This window comes from Podarcis melisellensis (genome assembly GCF_964234715.1).
Source record: "Podarcis melisellensis genome assembly, chromosome: 2".
Classification (NCBI taxonomy): domain Eukaryota; kingdom Metazoa; phylum Chordata; class Lepidosauria; order Squamata; family Lacertidae; genus Podarcis; species Podarcis melisellensis.
The window spans coordinates 40,850,806-40,866,049 of NC_138529.1; the positions used below are offsets into that span (position 1 = coordinate 40,850,806).

At 43.9% G+C, this 15,244-nt stretch overlaps 1 protein-coding gene across 1 annotated transcript in view; it reads right to left on the reverse strand.

Moving 5' to 3' along the window:
- Nucleotides 1-15,244, reverse strand: part of DNAH9 (dynein axonemal heavy chain 9) — a gene marked incomplete at its 5' end in the record, with an annotated part of 180,545 nt that overhangs the window by 71,169 nt on the left and 94,132 nt on the right. Inside the window, 4 exons of the mRNA XM_081894902.1 lie at nucleotides 418-843; nucleotides 7,446-7,706; nucleotides 13,690-13,923; nucleotides 14,148-14,309. Of these exons, the coding sequence (XP_081751028.1) occupies nucleotides 418-843; nucleotides 7,446-7,706; nucleotides 13,690-13,923; nucleotides 14,148-14,309 (1,083 nt within the window). The remainder of the gene's footprint in view (nucleotides 1-417; nucleotides 844-7,445; nucleotides 7,707-13,689; nucleotides 13,924-14,147; nucleotides 14,310-15,244) is intronic.

A 15,244-nucleotide genomic window follows, 5' to 3' on the forward strand; every position in this document is an offset into this window, starting at 1 on the left:
AACCTAGCTCAATTCTTTAGAGTGTGGTGCTGGTAATTCCAAGGTTGAAGGTTTAACAGCTGCATATTCCTGCATTGCATAGGGTCGGACTAGATGCTACAATTCTATGATTCCATTATTATATGATTCATACTGTTAATGGGTAGTTTGTGCAATGCAGATGCCTACAAAAGCAAATTGCTGAACTTTGATGAACTTCGTATACCAAATAACCGTGAGTGGCACACAGCACAATGGCCCATCTACTGGCAAGAGACAGGCAAAGGAACATTGCTCAGCAGATTCCAGGTTCGCTACTGGGCTAGATGGCAAAACAGCCTGTCCTCGTATAAGACAACTTTGTATACTCTACCCAGTGCATCACAGAACAATGCTAAGAGAAATGGAAACCTGTTTTACAGGCTGCCTTGGACTTACTGCAATTTTGGCCTTGATGCTAGCCAGCTTTTCCTGGGCAGCAGCAAGCTCGGCATTAGCTTTGTTGAGAGCCTGCCTCTTGGGCTCCACATCGCAGTACACTTTATGGAAGTGCACTATGTTGATGACCCAGGAGCAGAGGCCAGCAGCTGCATAGGACTTAGACGTCACCAGCTCAGGCTCGAACTCCGGGTCCTGCAGATATGGCTGAAGGGCTCGGAGGCAGTTCTCATGTATATTCTCTTTGTTGAAGTGGATCAAGGAATCCAGGAAGCTGTCCACTTTTGCCATGGCCACTTTGGCTGCTTTCCAGGTCCTGTCCTTGGGCACCTTCCCGCCGGGAGCCATGAGCACCATCACGGCAGCAGTGACATTGCTGACAGCGGAAGGCGGCGATCCAAACGACTTCAGTTCTGTCAGATTGTTCTGAAAAGGAGCAGGGAGGAGAAACCAAAGTTGTTAGACGAAAATGAATGGGTTTTCTTTTTACTTTGCTGGTAATGGAGTCAAGCTCCAGAGCTATCAATCTGAGAGAGGAGCTTTGAAGCCAGGAGCAGCACTGTGAATTTTAAATATTATGACTCATCGGACGTAAAGCAATGAATCCCTCTAGTGGCACAGGGGCCTCTGCCGGCTTGTTAGATAAGAGCCAGTCATGTTCCTTCAGCATTTCAGCCCAACTCACAGGCCATTAAAAATGCACAATTATATTACAGATTTAACCAGTATGAAAAACAACAATGACAAAAAAAAAATCAGAATGCCCTGAAATCAACAAGGCATGTCTGAAGCTGCAAAAGGGCTTTAAAATGTGTCTCTTAATTGAGAGTTCTCATAAAGGTGACTGCTTTATAAATCTTTGTGCACTTTAATGCAAGGTGGATTCAGGCCAATACAGCGCCACAGAATGGTCTCTGAAAATCCTGCTGTGTTGTGGCTACATCCACAGGGAGAGACAATTGCGAATAACATTAGGCCACATGCTGCCACTGATCCTGCAATGTCCTCACACAACCCCCACCCCTCCTGCCCATGTTTATTTGGTAGCAAGGCCAGCACAAGATTACGTACGCAGTGCGGTCAGTCACTACACACAAGAAAGTTTGCATGTGACCATATCCAAGATAAGGAAATAATGCCATCTGGTGCTGGGCCATCTAAATCCACCCTTGCAATACCATTTTATTTAAGTAGGATGTTTGAAGCCTGGATAAAATGTGGGGCTATGCTCTCTGAACATAACCCCAGAAAAAGTTAAGCCTTTTAAAGTTCCATAGACTCCAGTGGGGGATGTTTAAGCCTGTTGGGCTAACTCTTCCGCTGAATCAATGGAATTTAAAATGTGTTTAATATGAGGAAGTATGCTTGAATGTCCCTTTCACTAAAAAAAAGAATTTTAGTTTTTTGCCTTCCTTCATAGAATAACATTTCCGCTGTGCTACACACATATACACATCCCTGTGTATTTTGTGTTGCTTTGAACCCTTCTTCTGCCATTGGCTGGTTATAATATTCTAACAAGAAAGCAACAAACTAAAGTGCTTGGTTTCATTTCTACACTGGGATATTTTAAATACAAATAATAATAATAATAACCACATTAATCTAGCTAAGCTATGAAAGGAGTGCCATTTCAAGATCACCACATGACACCTGTTTCTCATTAATTGGCCCATAAATTTCCTCAAAGCCATTTTTAAACTCCTCTGAGCCGGAAATAGCCAGAGTTAAGACTCCTCTTGTCATGCACAGGTTAATTCTGAAGCAGAATTCCACCTACCCATCATGGAACTGATAGCACAGGATGCTAAGCAGGTAACCTCCAAAGAACAGAGATGGTTGCAACTGATATAAGCACACAGACAACACTGGCTATATTCCAAAGGAGCGATCCTGCCAAAGATCTGTCACATCAAACTGAGAAGAAATGTGTGCATCATGCCGACATCCAGCAAATGTGAAAGCCCTAGCAGAGCAAGCCATACTCCACACTGGGGATTCCTGCCCCAATAACCTCTCGGTACATTTGTTCTTCATATATCATCACCCCAATGACACTGAAGTCTACAGAAGGAAATTACTCTATCCCTGAGGGGCAGGGCATGCTGAAGCATACCTGTAGCATGGGATGGTCACTTGAAAATCCTTAGGACCTCTCTGGATTATTGTGTCCGGTGCCAGATGACTATGTTGATTACTTGGTATGTATGTAAAGATAAAGGGACCCCTGATCATTAGGTCCAGTCGTGACCGACTCTGGGGTTGCGGGGCTCATCTCGCTTTATTGGCCAAGGTAGCTGGCGTACAGCTTCCGGGTCATGTGGCCAGCATGACTAAGCCGCTTCTGGCGAACCAGAGCAGCGCACGGAAATGCTGTTTACCTTCCCTCCAGAGTGGTACCTATTTATCTACTTGCACTCTGACGTGCTTTCGAACTGCTAGGTTGGCAGGAGCAGGGACTGAGCAATGGAAGCACACCTCATCGTGGGGATTCGAACCACCGACCTTCTGATCAGCAAGTCGTAGGCTCTGTGGTTTAACCCACAGTGCCACCCATGTCCCTACTTGGTATGTATAGACTTACACAATTTGAGCAGCAGAACCAATTTGGTCACGAAGATAACCTTGATTCCACGACTGAGCTTGGGGAAAAAACCAATGCTACCAATTAACACTAGAAGTTCACCATGGGCAGCATCAAATGGCTAGTGCCAAAGGTATCCTAGATCTTCCTGGCTACGGTCATGATGACTCTATAATGCTACCTCTGGAATCAGAGGCAGTATGCCCCAATTGTCAGTTGCTGTGGACAGTAGTGGGCTGTTGCCCTTGTGTCCTGCTTATGAAATTCCCAGCAGCATCTGGTCGGACTCTATGGGAACTCAATAAGCAGAGACAGGATTATAGCAGGATCCAGCAGGGTTCTTCTTATGTTCAGAACCTGGGGGAATATCAGCAAATCTACATGAAACGAAGCAAGGTGTGTAAGCCATTTCCAGATCCCAACATGCTCACCACTAGAATTTGTTTCAACTAGCTCTGAGAAACAATGCCTCTGTCACTACTAGTGAACGAGGAAAGTCCCACAGAGAAAGCAGCTTGAGTTGCATTGTTAAGCTGAAGTCCTATACCTGAAACCCTGTCATGGGGCGGGGGGAGGCGTTTCAGCTGCAAACTGTCGACATGCTCCCCACTCAGCTAAAACCCTTCCGGCAATGCCACTCCTGAACTAAGGTTTGAATTATTTGCCTGACAGCAGAGTCTACCTGGAGCCGAAGCGCTTTCATTTATTTGCTTGTTAGGAACAATGACATCTGTTTTAAGGCCACACAGACAGCAGTCTGCTGTGCCATGGGCTTTGAATTATTCTGCTAACAGATTAACAGTATGAATGGGCTGGGTGCAAGCAGCAGCCACCTACAGTACTGGCTGCAGAACTCAATAGCTCCATCTCAAGGCCAAGACAGACTTTCCTTCCACTGCAAGGCTAGCTTCCACATCTGGGCTTTTACATTTTAAATTCCCAGGGTGGGAGTGAGGGCAATCTGGCATTAACAGGGCTTACCTGCCTAAAGTTAATTGCAGCATGGGAACAATTTTTATCCAACTTGCAGCTTGGCGTGGGAAAGTAAACCTTCCCTCCCTGTATTGTGTTATCCCAATGAAAAACCTCTCCTGAGAATGCTGAATAAATCCTAAAAACAAACCAACCAACCCTAAAGTGTACACCAGCCATGCAATTGAAATAACACCTGTTTTGGCCCTCAGCAAAGTCCTTTGGGTGAGCAAGAGAGGATGTCGATGTCTACCAGTCTGGCATTCAGTATCCCCTCTTTCTGGAGAGGGGAGAGAAAGTTCTACGGGTCTGTTCCCACAACCCTTGGTACACAGCAGCCCCGAGACCTAGTGAATGCAAACTGCAGCTGAATGGGTGGCAAATCAGTCACTTCCTTGCTTCATCAGGCACTCCAATCAGCACACAATGAAGCACCAACTGAGTGCTGAGGCATCCAGCCGCAACGTGTGTCACTCAACCTTCATACTGATTAGGCACAGTTATCTGAGCTGGCCATACATTTTTTCCCTTCTTCCTGAAATATCCCCACTCCCCAGATGGATTTATTGTTCAAATCATCCTTAGGGTAGATTACACCATCTTGTGATGTCCAGGAATGAGTGCCAATCCTTAATATATCCAAAAGGGGACATATCGGCAGGCACAAGGAAACCCCATTTGAAGTACAAAAAGAAAGGGAAAGGGAACAAGGAATTTTGGAAGAAAGCATGGCTGATTGACTCAAATACTGAACAGAAGCACTCCACACTGCAACTTTTTTTGCAGATCTCACTTCTATTTTTGAATACCAGGTACAGATAACACAGCATGGCCATTGCCTTCTTGGTCTGCTTGTGAGCTTCCAAGCACATCTGCCTTGAAAACAAATACAAGACCAGGTGGAGCTTAGGGTGATCCAGCAAGCAATTCTCATGGTCTTAAGAGCTTTGTACCAATGTTTGCCATTCATTTTCACCCAAGAAACTGTGCAACTGGTAGAGGGCACCCATTCCCATAAAAGCAGCAGAGCAACACTGGCCAATTACCAGAGAGCACCAAAGGCATATTCATCCTCACAAAGCCCAACCATCTTGAAGGCCAGATGAAGAATATGGGGTAGCAGAGATTTCTCTTTTTTAAAGTAAAAAATAAATCCCCATTATCAGACTAATACCAGTGTATGAAGGAGAAAATATGGGTGGCATTTTTCTAATTGAACTATGTATGCCTAAAATTGATCAGACAGCAACACAACTGAAATGCAAAGCTCAGATAATCTATTTGGACACCCACCAATCTTCCTTGTTCCAACCTCCCTCCCCCAGCAATCTATATTTCCCACTGCTTTCTACTAAAGAGCAATGCATATTCATTTTGCTCCGTATGAAAGCACAATGTAAACATATCTGCACTAATGGCTGAAACTTCTTAATAAACACACAAATAGAGCCAATTATTCATGTCAACGGATGGGCTAAACTCTCTGACGCAGGTGAGGAGGAGGATGTGATTTCTGGTGCTCTGTAAACGCTGCTGCCTTGGTCTCCAGGGAAGCTCCAGGCTTCCCATTAATCTTGCCTTAATGAGATGTTATACAGTTTCAGCATGAAACCCAAATTGACAGGATCCAAACATTTTCCTGCTGCATTAGGATTTTGTTTCTAGACACACGGATCCTGTCAACAGAATCGCCATGGCTGCCCTAAAAAACAGAACCCAACAGAAAGCTGCTACCTGCTTTTCTTTGTTTTTAATTGCTTGATCTTTGGGCATTTTTCTTGGTTTAGCCTAACCATAATGGAAGACAGGGAACAATTCAGTCTGTGCATATGCTAAGATGCATTAGCAAATAAGCTTTGACATAGGGATCCTCTCTCCTGCTTTTGGGTATGTTGCAGTCACCCTACAACCCGTTTATTCCAAACCCCATTTTTTTGCTCAAATAGGTTCAGTTATTTGAAATGATTCCATTGCCTAGTTCATAAAGCACAGTTAAAAATAAACTGTGCTTTAAGGTGAATGAGCAGTGTGCAGGTTCATTGCCCAAAAGCCCCTCCTTCACTCCTCTTCTGCTGCTGCCACACTTGGCAAGAAGCAAACCAGAAGCTAGCTCTGCATTATGTGTGAACCAGTAAACATGTGAACCAATTTGGGCAGAAACAAGCCATTACTTTGTACATAATGAGCCAGCCAGCCTCTGGTTTGTTTTCTCCCTGGTATGGCTACAGCAGTTACGAGGAAGGGTGAAGTGGAGACTTTTAAGCAGCATGCACTAGCGCTAACATGCTGCTCATTCACAACAAACCAGACTTCATGTTGAACTATAGTCTAATGTGACATCCAAACCAGGCCCAGGAGTGCAAACACAATGGGACCAATTTTCTACAAAATATTTCCCAGGTTGGTTTCCTGAGCAGCATCTTATATCTTGTGTCACCTTTCTTCTTCACTGGTTTGGTTCTGCAATAGGTATATGGATGCATAACCAATTCCTACAATGGGACCTCAACAACTAAAGGATGGCTCTTTCTCATGTGTACCTACCTAACCCATCTTTTGACAGACTGCTCCACTTGCCTCCTCATTCTGAAGTGTGGAGGGCAGCTACAAGGGAGAAGATCTTCTCATTAGTGGTTCTTCCCCAGCTGTAGAGCGCTCTCCCTAGAGAGGCTCACCTGGCACCCATATTAACATCCTTTTGGTGCCAGGCAAATACCTTTTTATTGTCCCAGACTTTCTAATGTAGCTTTAACTTAGTTCACCGCTACTATTTGAGTCTCTGCTGTTATAGAGATTTGGTACATTTTGCACTGTGAGTTTTAACTCCCCGTGTTGTGGTTTTGATAGATTTAGATTGTTCTCAGCAAAGTGCCACAATTGTCACATTTGACTGATTTGTTTTCATTTGTTTAAACTGCATGTCACCCAGACAACATGGATTAAGAGGTGACTCAGAAGTACAAGAAGCTAAATGCATAAAGGTTTCATGTTTACTTTTTCACAGGACTCCCCCCCTCTCTCCCACACACACCACCATGAGCACAAAGCATTATATTGTGTGAAAGAAAAGGAAACAAGCATTTCCTGAGCTAAGGTAAGTTATTGCTATGAGTTCACAACTGAGTGATAAATGAGAGGGAATCCAATGGGTGCCCAGCACATGCGACATGGTGTCATGAAGTCACATTGTGACATGACGTCATGATGTCACACACTCCACAGCCTTGGACAGCATTTCTGAGGTCTCGCAAGGCCTCAGACATGACTTCCATTGCTTTGTGAGGCACCAGATGTTGCATTGGAGGCCCTGTGGTATTGGTGCTGAGCACCCACAACAAAAATTTTGTGGGTGCTCAGGCCCCAGGACCCCCTCGTAGGATCCCCACAGGCATCTGATTGGTCACTTTAAGAACAGGATGCTGGACTAGATGGGCCATTGGCCTGATTCATCAAGCTCTTCTTATGGTCTTACCCTATTGAGTGTGTTGAGGGCTTCCTGAGCAGCTGCAAGGGCTGGTTCAGCTTTTGCCAAGTCCTCCTCACAGTCCCTCTGCTTCTGCTGGACCTCCTGCGTGATCAGGGCTACCTTCTGCTCCTCATCATCAGCAATAGCCTTCTCCTTGCTGACTTTCTCTGTCTCGACGCCCACCACCTGGATCAGTTTGTCTGCATCTTCATTCTTTTGCTTCAGCTCCACCTCCTGAGCTGCCAACTTTGCCTTTAAATCATCTACCTGGAGTAAAGACGATGCAAACCCAGTCAGAGGACATGGAATTAGTATCATGGGCACTTAGATAAAAAGAATGTTTGAAAAGTGTGAGAGGGCAGTGGGGGAGAAGACGAAAGATCTCAACAGATGTCAAGCCAATGGATTCATTTCTATACAGATGGAGAGGGGGAAACTGGAACCAGTGTTTGGTTCTGGATTTTTAATGGCTCCATTCTGGGAACCGAACTTGATAAACTGGAAAATGAACATCTGCTATGTCACCTGTATTTTGATCTGACATCTGTCCGATTGCTGCATGTAGCATCATATATTTAGGGGGTTCTGTACCTCTTGACCCACACATGAACCAGAAAGTTGCCCCATCATACCTTTTCTATATTCAACCTCTCAACACCTGGCCTTCATTTAATCCTCCTACTATTTCCCCGCATAAGGACAACCCTGCTTCAGCTTCACCCTAATCCTATTCCTTGAGCGTCTCCTGTCTCCTCTGTACTGGGACAGAAGCTGCTGTATGGGTTGGGCACCAGTGTATCCTCATCAGTGATCATCTGCTGAAAGTACTGGCAGCTTAATTCTGCAGAACAAAAAGGTCATCAGCATGTGCAGATAAACACCTTCCAGATGCTTTATGAGAGCCTTGGCCAACTTAAGTTGTGAGTGCATTTCACTCCATTTCTGGGAGGAAGGCTGTCTGCTCTTTCCATCTCAAAACCCAGCTTGATCTCCCCAAAAGCAATCCAGACGGAAACTGGGATATTTAACTGTACTCCGAGATGGCTTTTTCCTTGCCCCATACCGAAACCATCCTCATCTCAGCTGACTTCAAAACAACAATGTTATCATAGATCAAGATGGTTTCTAACTCCAAGCTGCTATGCAATTTGGGACCCATTCCTAATAACAACAAACACTCTTCCTTCTTCAGACTTGTGCATTCATGTCACATGCAGCTCTTCCTTGAGCCCTCTTCGTGTGCGGCTGGTGATGCACTTTCTGTCGTTGGAGAAAAGATGGGATGTGGCACAATGGCCGAAGAAGACACACAAAGCAATCTCTTTGGAGATGTGTTTTTTCAAGGATGTAGAACTAGTTTCCACATGCTGTGACAACCATACTGCTTTCAATGAAGAACTCTTTGCAGGCCCTGTGACAGCACCAGCTTCAATTCCTTTATAAGAATACTACAGCGCTATACAGAACCAATGTTCTTTTTATTTAACCTGCAAGGGTAAGCTCTGGAGCTCCAGGGTAAACCTTTGCCTGTGGGGAAAGGCAGACATATAATTGGTCTGGGATTCCATGCCATTTCCAGCACTGGTTTTAAACACCCTGTAATCGCCCTAAAGTAAGTGGCAGGCATTTTGTGTAAGCTCTGAATAGAGCCCTGTCCTTTGTATATGCCTTTGCAGAACAGCTAATCCATTTTCATCTCCCGTTGTTCTGCTGGAGGAAGCAAAATTACCCTTAGCTTACTTGGGGGTGCATAAGCACTTTGGTCAGCAAAACTCAGTGGCAAGTTTGGCTCATTTAAAATTCTCTGGAGATGTGGGGAAATTGAAGGAAGAGAGATTTGGGGGTTTTGTGGGGGGGGCTGCTTTTAGATATGGCTTAGAGCCTTCAGCCTATGATAAGTAATTGCATGCTGGATACATGTATGAATAGAAAGTTTATCGGGTTTTAAGTGCTCCGATGAGGCAACCAAGGGATTGACTTGTCAGCTCTACACAACCCTTATAATAGCTATATAAAGGGAGAGGATAGAAATGCAATCCACTGGCTCTCATTGTAAGAAGCAATGGCATTTCCAGACAAAGCCTTCTTTAAAAAAAATGCAGAGTATACAACAGTAATTGAAGGTTAAAGATTTGACATATTTTTGAAAGGAACTAAAAAAAAAGCCCAAGAAAGGCTCCAAAGTATTAAGAAACAGGGTTGTATTTGAAAGCCAGGAAAATGCAACAAAGCAGAATAATTGTCCCTGTGTACAGATCCTCTGACAAAGGAAGGGAAACTGTTTTTAAAGCAGAATTAGCTTCATCACTCATGAAAAGCAAACACTGAAACCTTAATACTTAACCCTAAACTAAGCATTCCATGCAAAAAATGTCTGGTGATGATGTTATTCCAGTGGGCAACGTTTGTGTGTGGAGACACAGCAGTGGAAGGGGCATGTACACTTTCACACCCATCATGTCTTTGTTCCATATTGCTTCCTTCAATGTCATTTCCCCCATGGGGCTTCCAATGCATTTTTGTCCTTGCAAACAGACATTTGGTGGGGGGGGTGGGGGGGAGAGGGAGATATGAAACAGTGAAATAATGGGTGGGAATGTACAAATGCCCCCACTTCACTCCCAAATACTGCCAACACAAAGCAGCTTTTCTTGTTTTAAGAGCACCATCAAGCAAATACTTGTAATGTGAAGTTTGGGCATCTGAAGCATGTCACTAATACCAAACCAATCTGAGGTGGGGAAAGTGTAAGTTGAGATGCTAAAATCTGCACTGGCAGCCATAATATTGGGCTAGGATTTGAGCTGGAAACAATAAAGTATTAGATCTTGATTTTGAAGATGAATGTGAAAACAAACCCGACATGTTCTGGTCTTAATACTCTTCCATGAAGTCATATACATATTGGTTTGTTTAGTTCTTGTTTTTATTATGTATTTTGTGTTTTTATCTTGTGAACCACCCTGAGACCTACAAATGAAGGGGTATACAAATTTAATTAATAAATAAATAATAAAATAACAATGGCTGACAAATCACAAGATGGCTAACAGGGGGCATAAACTGAGGGAAGGTATGGGAAATCTTAGTTTCTTTTATGTGAATAGGATTATCTTTTCAACCTGGTCATCAATGGTTGCAAGAATGTTTTAAAAAAGAAAGCAGTTTTTTTGTTTTCTTCTGGGCTTATACGATTCCACATAAGCCGGTCAGTAAAAACCCTTCCAGAGACATTGTGGAGGATATGGCTAACAAGCAAAGCTATATATGGCAATATAGTAGAGGGTAATCATGACCAGACAAGTGGTACAACTTTGGTATGCTTCTTACCCTCTGTGTTGGCCCACAGGGTTGAGCTAACAAAGCTCAGAGCAACCCAACTTGCCTCCACACAGCTCTTCAACCCTGAAAATTAAGGCCTGACCAATCCACGTGCTTTGTTTTCCCCTCAACTGAGAAGGGGGAAGATGTGTTTTCTCTGAGGGAACCTTAGATGGATTTGTGGATATTGACGGAAAGGAGAACAAAGCAAGCCAGATACAAGCAAGGCCAGCGCTACATAATTCCCAGGGGGACAGAAGGTAAAAATCCTGCACAAAAAGTAGGAGCATTAAGAACCGAGAGGCTTCCCAGTAGGCTCCCAGCAGGCTCTTTTAATCCGATTACCTGTGCCAGGGGTTTCAGGACTACTACATTCACTGCATCAGAAAGGTCAGCAATTAATTGCTACAACATGAGAGACTCAAGTCTGGAATTCAATGAAACCTTTTTTTAAAAACAAAAGAAATGCTAACAGGTTGCCTCAGGGCAGGCATAGGAAGCTAAGTGGAATGCAATTCCCTTCTCAGAGGGAGAAGAGTTCTGAAAATAAAATGGTTGCCCGAAAGCTTCTCATTCCCTGCATGTACTGGCAATACTGTACCGTGAAGATCAGGGAAGCCAGGGCTTTTTTTCAGGGGGAGCTCACAGGAACTTAGTCCCAGCACTTCTCAAGTGGGCACCATTGCCATTCTAAGAAAAGACACTAACTGTTGTGGAAATATGGAGAACTAAATTTAAGCTTGGGGAAAATGAGAAACAGAGAGAAACCAAAATTAACAGTTTCCTAATTTTTTGTGGACTGGAGTCCACTTCATGAGATACATGATAAAACAACGCAGCTCTAAAAGATTCACAAAGTGGGGGTGGAATAACTACTGAGAATAGATTTCTGGGTGCACATAGGACTTACAGGGCTCACAGCTGCTTGAGATATTTTCTCTGGCAGCCTGCCCCCAGCCCTTGGCATTTTCAGTATGCCAGCAGATGTTTGTCATTTTGCACGAGTGAACAAGTGTGCGGGTACAAAAAGTAACATGTGAACCTGGGCTTGCAGTTCATGCCCCACAAAAAAAATACAACTGGTAAGCCAAGAACAAACCTTGGTTGTAGAAAAAGTAACTGATCATGTCAAATTAGAGGGATAAATATTAAGAAGTCCTTCTTTGTCAATGGTGTTTCCATGCGCTGCTCTGGTTCGCCAGAAGTGACTTAGTCATGCTGGCCACATGACCTGGAAGCTGTACGCCGGCTCCCTCGGCCAATAAAGCGAGATGAGCGCCGCAACCCCAGAGTCGGCCATGACTGGACCTAATGGCCAGGGGTCCCCTTTACCTTTACCTTTTACCTTTTTACTAAATTTGTAACTCATTGAGGTGGCTCTCTCTCCTTCCCCCATCTTGCCAGATTCACATTGTCCTCTGTGGTCTGATATGATACTCAAGAATTTCTAGTCCCTTGCTCAATTTCATATACATTGGTTTATGTAGGTTTTATCCAAATGTAATGTTCGCAGTACAGTACTCGCCTCTACTTTGCAATGTGTCTCACTTGTACCAATGTTTTCTTTTTATAATGTTATGGTTTATATGTCATGGAATACAATATTCTATTGGGGGATAAACTTTCAATAAATGTCTATTGCAAAAGGAAAAAGAACCAACTTTGAACTCGATAGTTTGTCTGAAGTGAGGCAAACCGCATGCAACTCTAAGGTAAACCACAGCTTAGCTTCCAGCAGTACCAGAAGAGGACCGAAACATCCACAATTTATTGCTTTGCGTACACACATGCTTAACTTGTTCATGCTTAGCCATGGTTTAGCTTAGTGCTAGATGCAAACTGGGTCTTAATATCTTCCTTCTTCAAGGAGCATAGCAGTTGCTTCAGTAAAAAGAACAAGACGATGTAGAGCAGGAATTGAATTCACCCTACATTCTGGCACAGCTCCAGTTTTTTAATCAGCCCACAAGCCCATCCACCTCATTATCTGATCTGTGAAAGCAGCAGGGTGCAGTGCTTCTGGGAGGAAAGCACTCGGCTTGACAATGGCAGGGGTGAGGCAAACTGCCCTGTTAATGTATCACACACACACCCCAAATTCATTACAGATAGCAAACAACAATTTATATAAATCCAATTTATAAATGTAAGGCTGAAGGTAGTCCTCTTTGCACACACATACAGGCAAACAGCAGTCTAAGATACACAGTAATAGTAATACAGAAAAGACCCACACAACTGACCCCGCACATATATTTTTCGCTCCATAAGACGCACCTGACCATAAGACGCACCTATTTTTCAGAGGGGGAATGCAAGAAAAAAAAATTCTTTAAAGAGAGCACTGAGCAGAGCCTGTATGCATCCCAGGCTCTGCTCAGCGCTCCCTTTCACGAGCCGCGTGGAACATGTGTGTGGCGCTTGCAGGCTTTTCCCTGAGGAGGGAGGAGGGCAGCCCATCACTGATGGGCTGCCCTTCTCCCTCCTCAGGGAAAAGCCCCCAAGAGCCACACACACATTCCGTGCGGCTCTTTAAAGGGAGCGCGGCTCTTGGGGGCTTTTCCGGGAGGTGGGGGAAGGGACTGAGGGACTAAGCCAGAAGCTAAAACAGCAAGAGGGAGCACTACGCAGCGATCCCTCTTGCTGTTCTGGCTTCTGGGATAGCAGCACAGCCTCCATTCGCTCCATAAGATGCACACACATTTCCCCTTACTTTGTAGGAAGGGAAAAGTGCGTCTTATAGAGCAAAAAATACGGTAATTGTTTGTTTCATATGTGCTTCTAAAGGGTACAGGATGCCATAATGGAGAAGAAAGTCGTGTGTGTGTGTGTGTGTGTGTGTAGATAGATAGATAGATAGATAGATATTCTTTTCACCTCCGACCTTTACAATATTGCATTACTTTGCATCCTACTTAGGCCTCCTCACCTGTGCCGATGTGCTGCTAAGCTTCTGCAGGCCGTTCTCTAGCCGCTCCATTTTTGCTGTCAGTTCTTTCTCCTTTTTATGCAGCAAATTCTGATAGAGCTTAATCTGTTCCAAGAATGACTTGGGGGTGGTGTAGTTATAACGGCGTTCATTACTCAGGTAGGAACGGGACATTTCATTAACGCTGGTGTGCACATAAGCCATGAACTTGCTTATGGATTCCTTCACTGAAGCCTAAAAATAAAATGGAAGAGGAAATATTTTGAGCCAGATGGCTAAATGCCCCATGAACATGCCTGAAATAATATGGCAGCTTAGTTACCAAGCCTCACAACTACAGCAATGACATTCCAGAAGTTGGGCTTTGCGTGTGTTATCTTCTCAAGGACCTCCTTGGGTTTTGAATCTCAGTAAAGGAAAGAAGTTATGTGGGAAGCAGTCCTCAAATAATTGCTTACCTCAATAGTTTCTGTCCCTTGTAAGAAGCGCAGGCTGACTGACTCCAGAGCTTCTTGGGGCCACTCATGGAACCAATCTATTGCTGTACAGTTAACAATGGCTGGGAATTTCCGACTACGAACTCTCAGCTTGTTCCCCACTGGGGAAAAGCAAAGAGCAACCTGAAGGAACAGAAAACAGATGCTGAGAAACTGAGAAAGCAAGATTTGAAGGAGTAGGACTTGCAGCCATTTTGTGTTCAGTATTTGGTTGTAAAATGGTGACATTTGCTTTAGACCAGCCATGTCCAAAGTGTGTTTTGGGGGCCTAATCCTTTGGTGGCCCTTTGGTCGGCCCTCACAGCCTTCACTTCATCAAATCTGGCCCTCTTTGAAAAAAGTTTGGACACCACTGCTTTAGACATTCCCTTGCACTGGGAGATCAAAAGCTCGGAGGAAGGTTAAAAACACAAGAGGAAGTTTTTGCTCAGGATGTTGTGCACAGGAAATTCAAAAGTTCAGTCTAGAGACAAGGTAGTTACATGGAGAAAGAAATTTAATCAGGAAAACCTTTTAACTGATTGTACATAACTAATTGCACAAATTTTGTACAGATGACAATCTAGAAAATGTAGAAACAAAAATGTGAAGAGCTGCAAGAGAGAGAAAGGGCCGAAATGCTTTAAGAGAGCCCAAGCTGTTAGAAGAAAGCAGGAGAAACAAAGACCACAAACATACAGAATCTGTCCTGGTGGATGAAAATGGTTAAATATTAGTTTGATAAGGGGCACAAGTCTATAACAGATACAGCTGGATGTGTTGATCTCTGTTTACTTTTTATTTGCTCTCTTGGGTATCTACTCAAGCTGTAAAATTTTATTTCCCCAACCAAAAAGCCTTTTAAAACTTGTTGCCTTACTAGAACCATAAGTAAAATCATTGTTTGGGGGGGGGGGGTTAACTAAGAGTTAATTGCCATACGACTCTACCCAGTATAGGAGGTAGGTAACAAAAGGTTAAAGGACTATTTAGCAGAGGCAAACTGAGGGAAAGGTGTCAACCGGGTGGCAGCAATACACTTCTCAAGTAGGGAAGGATTTGTTTGACTGGTTTGATTG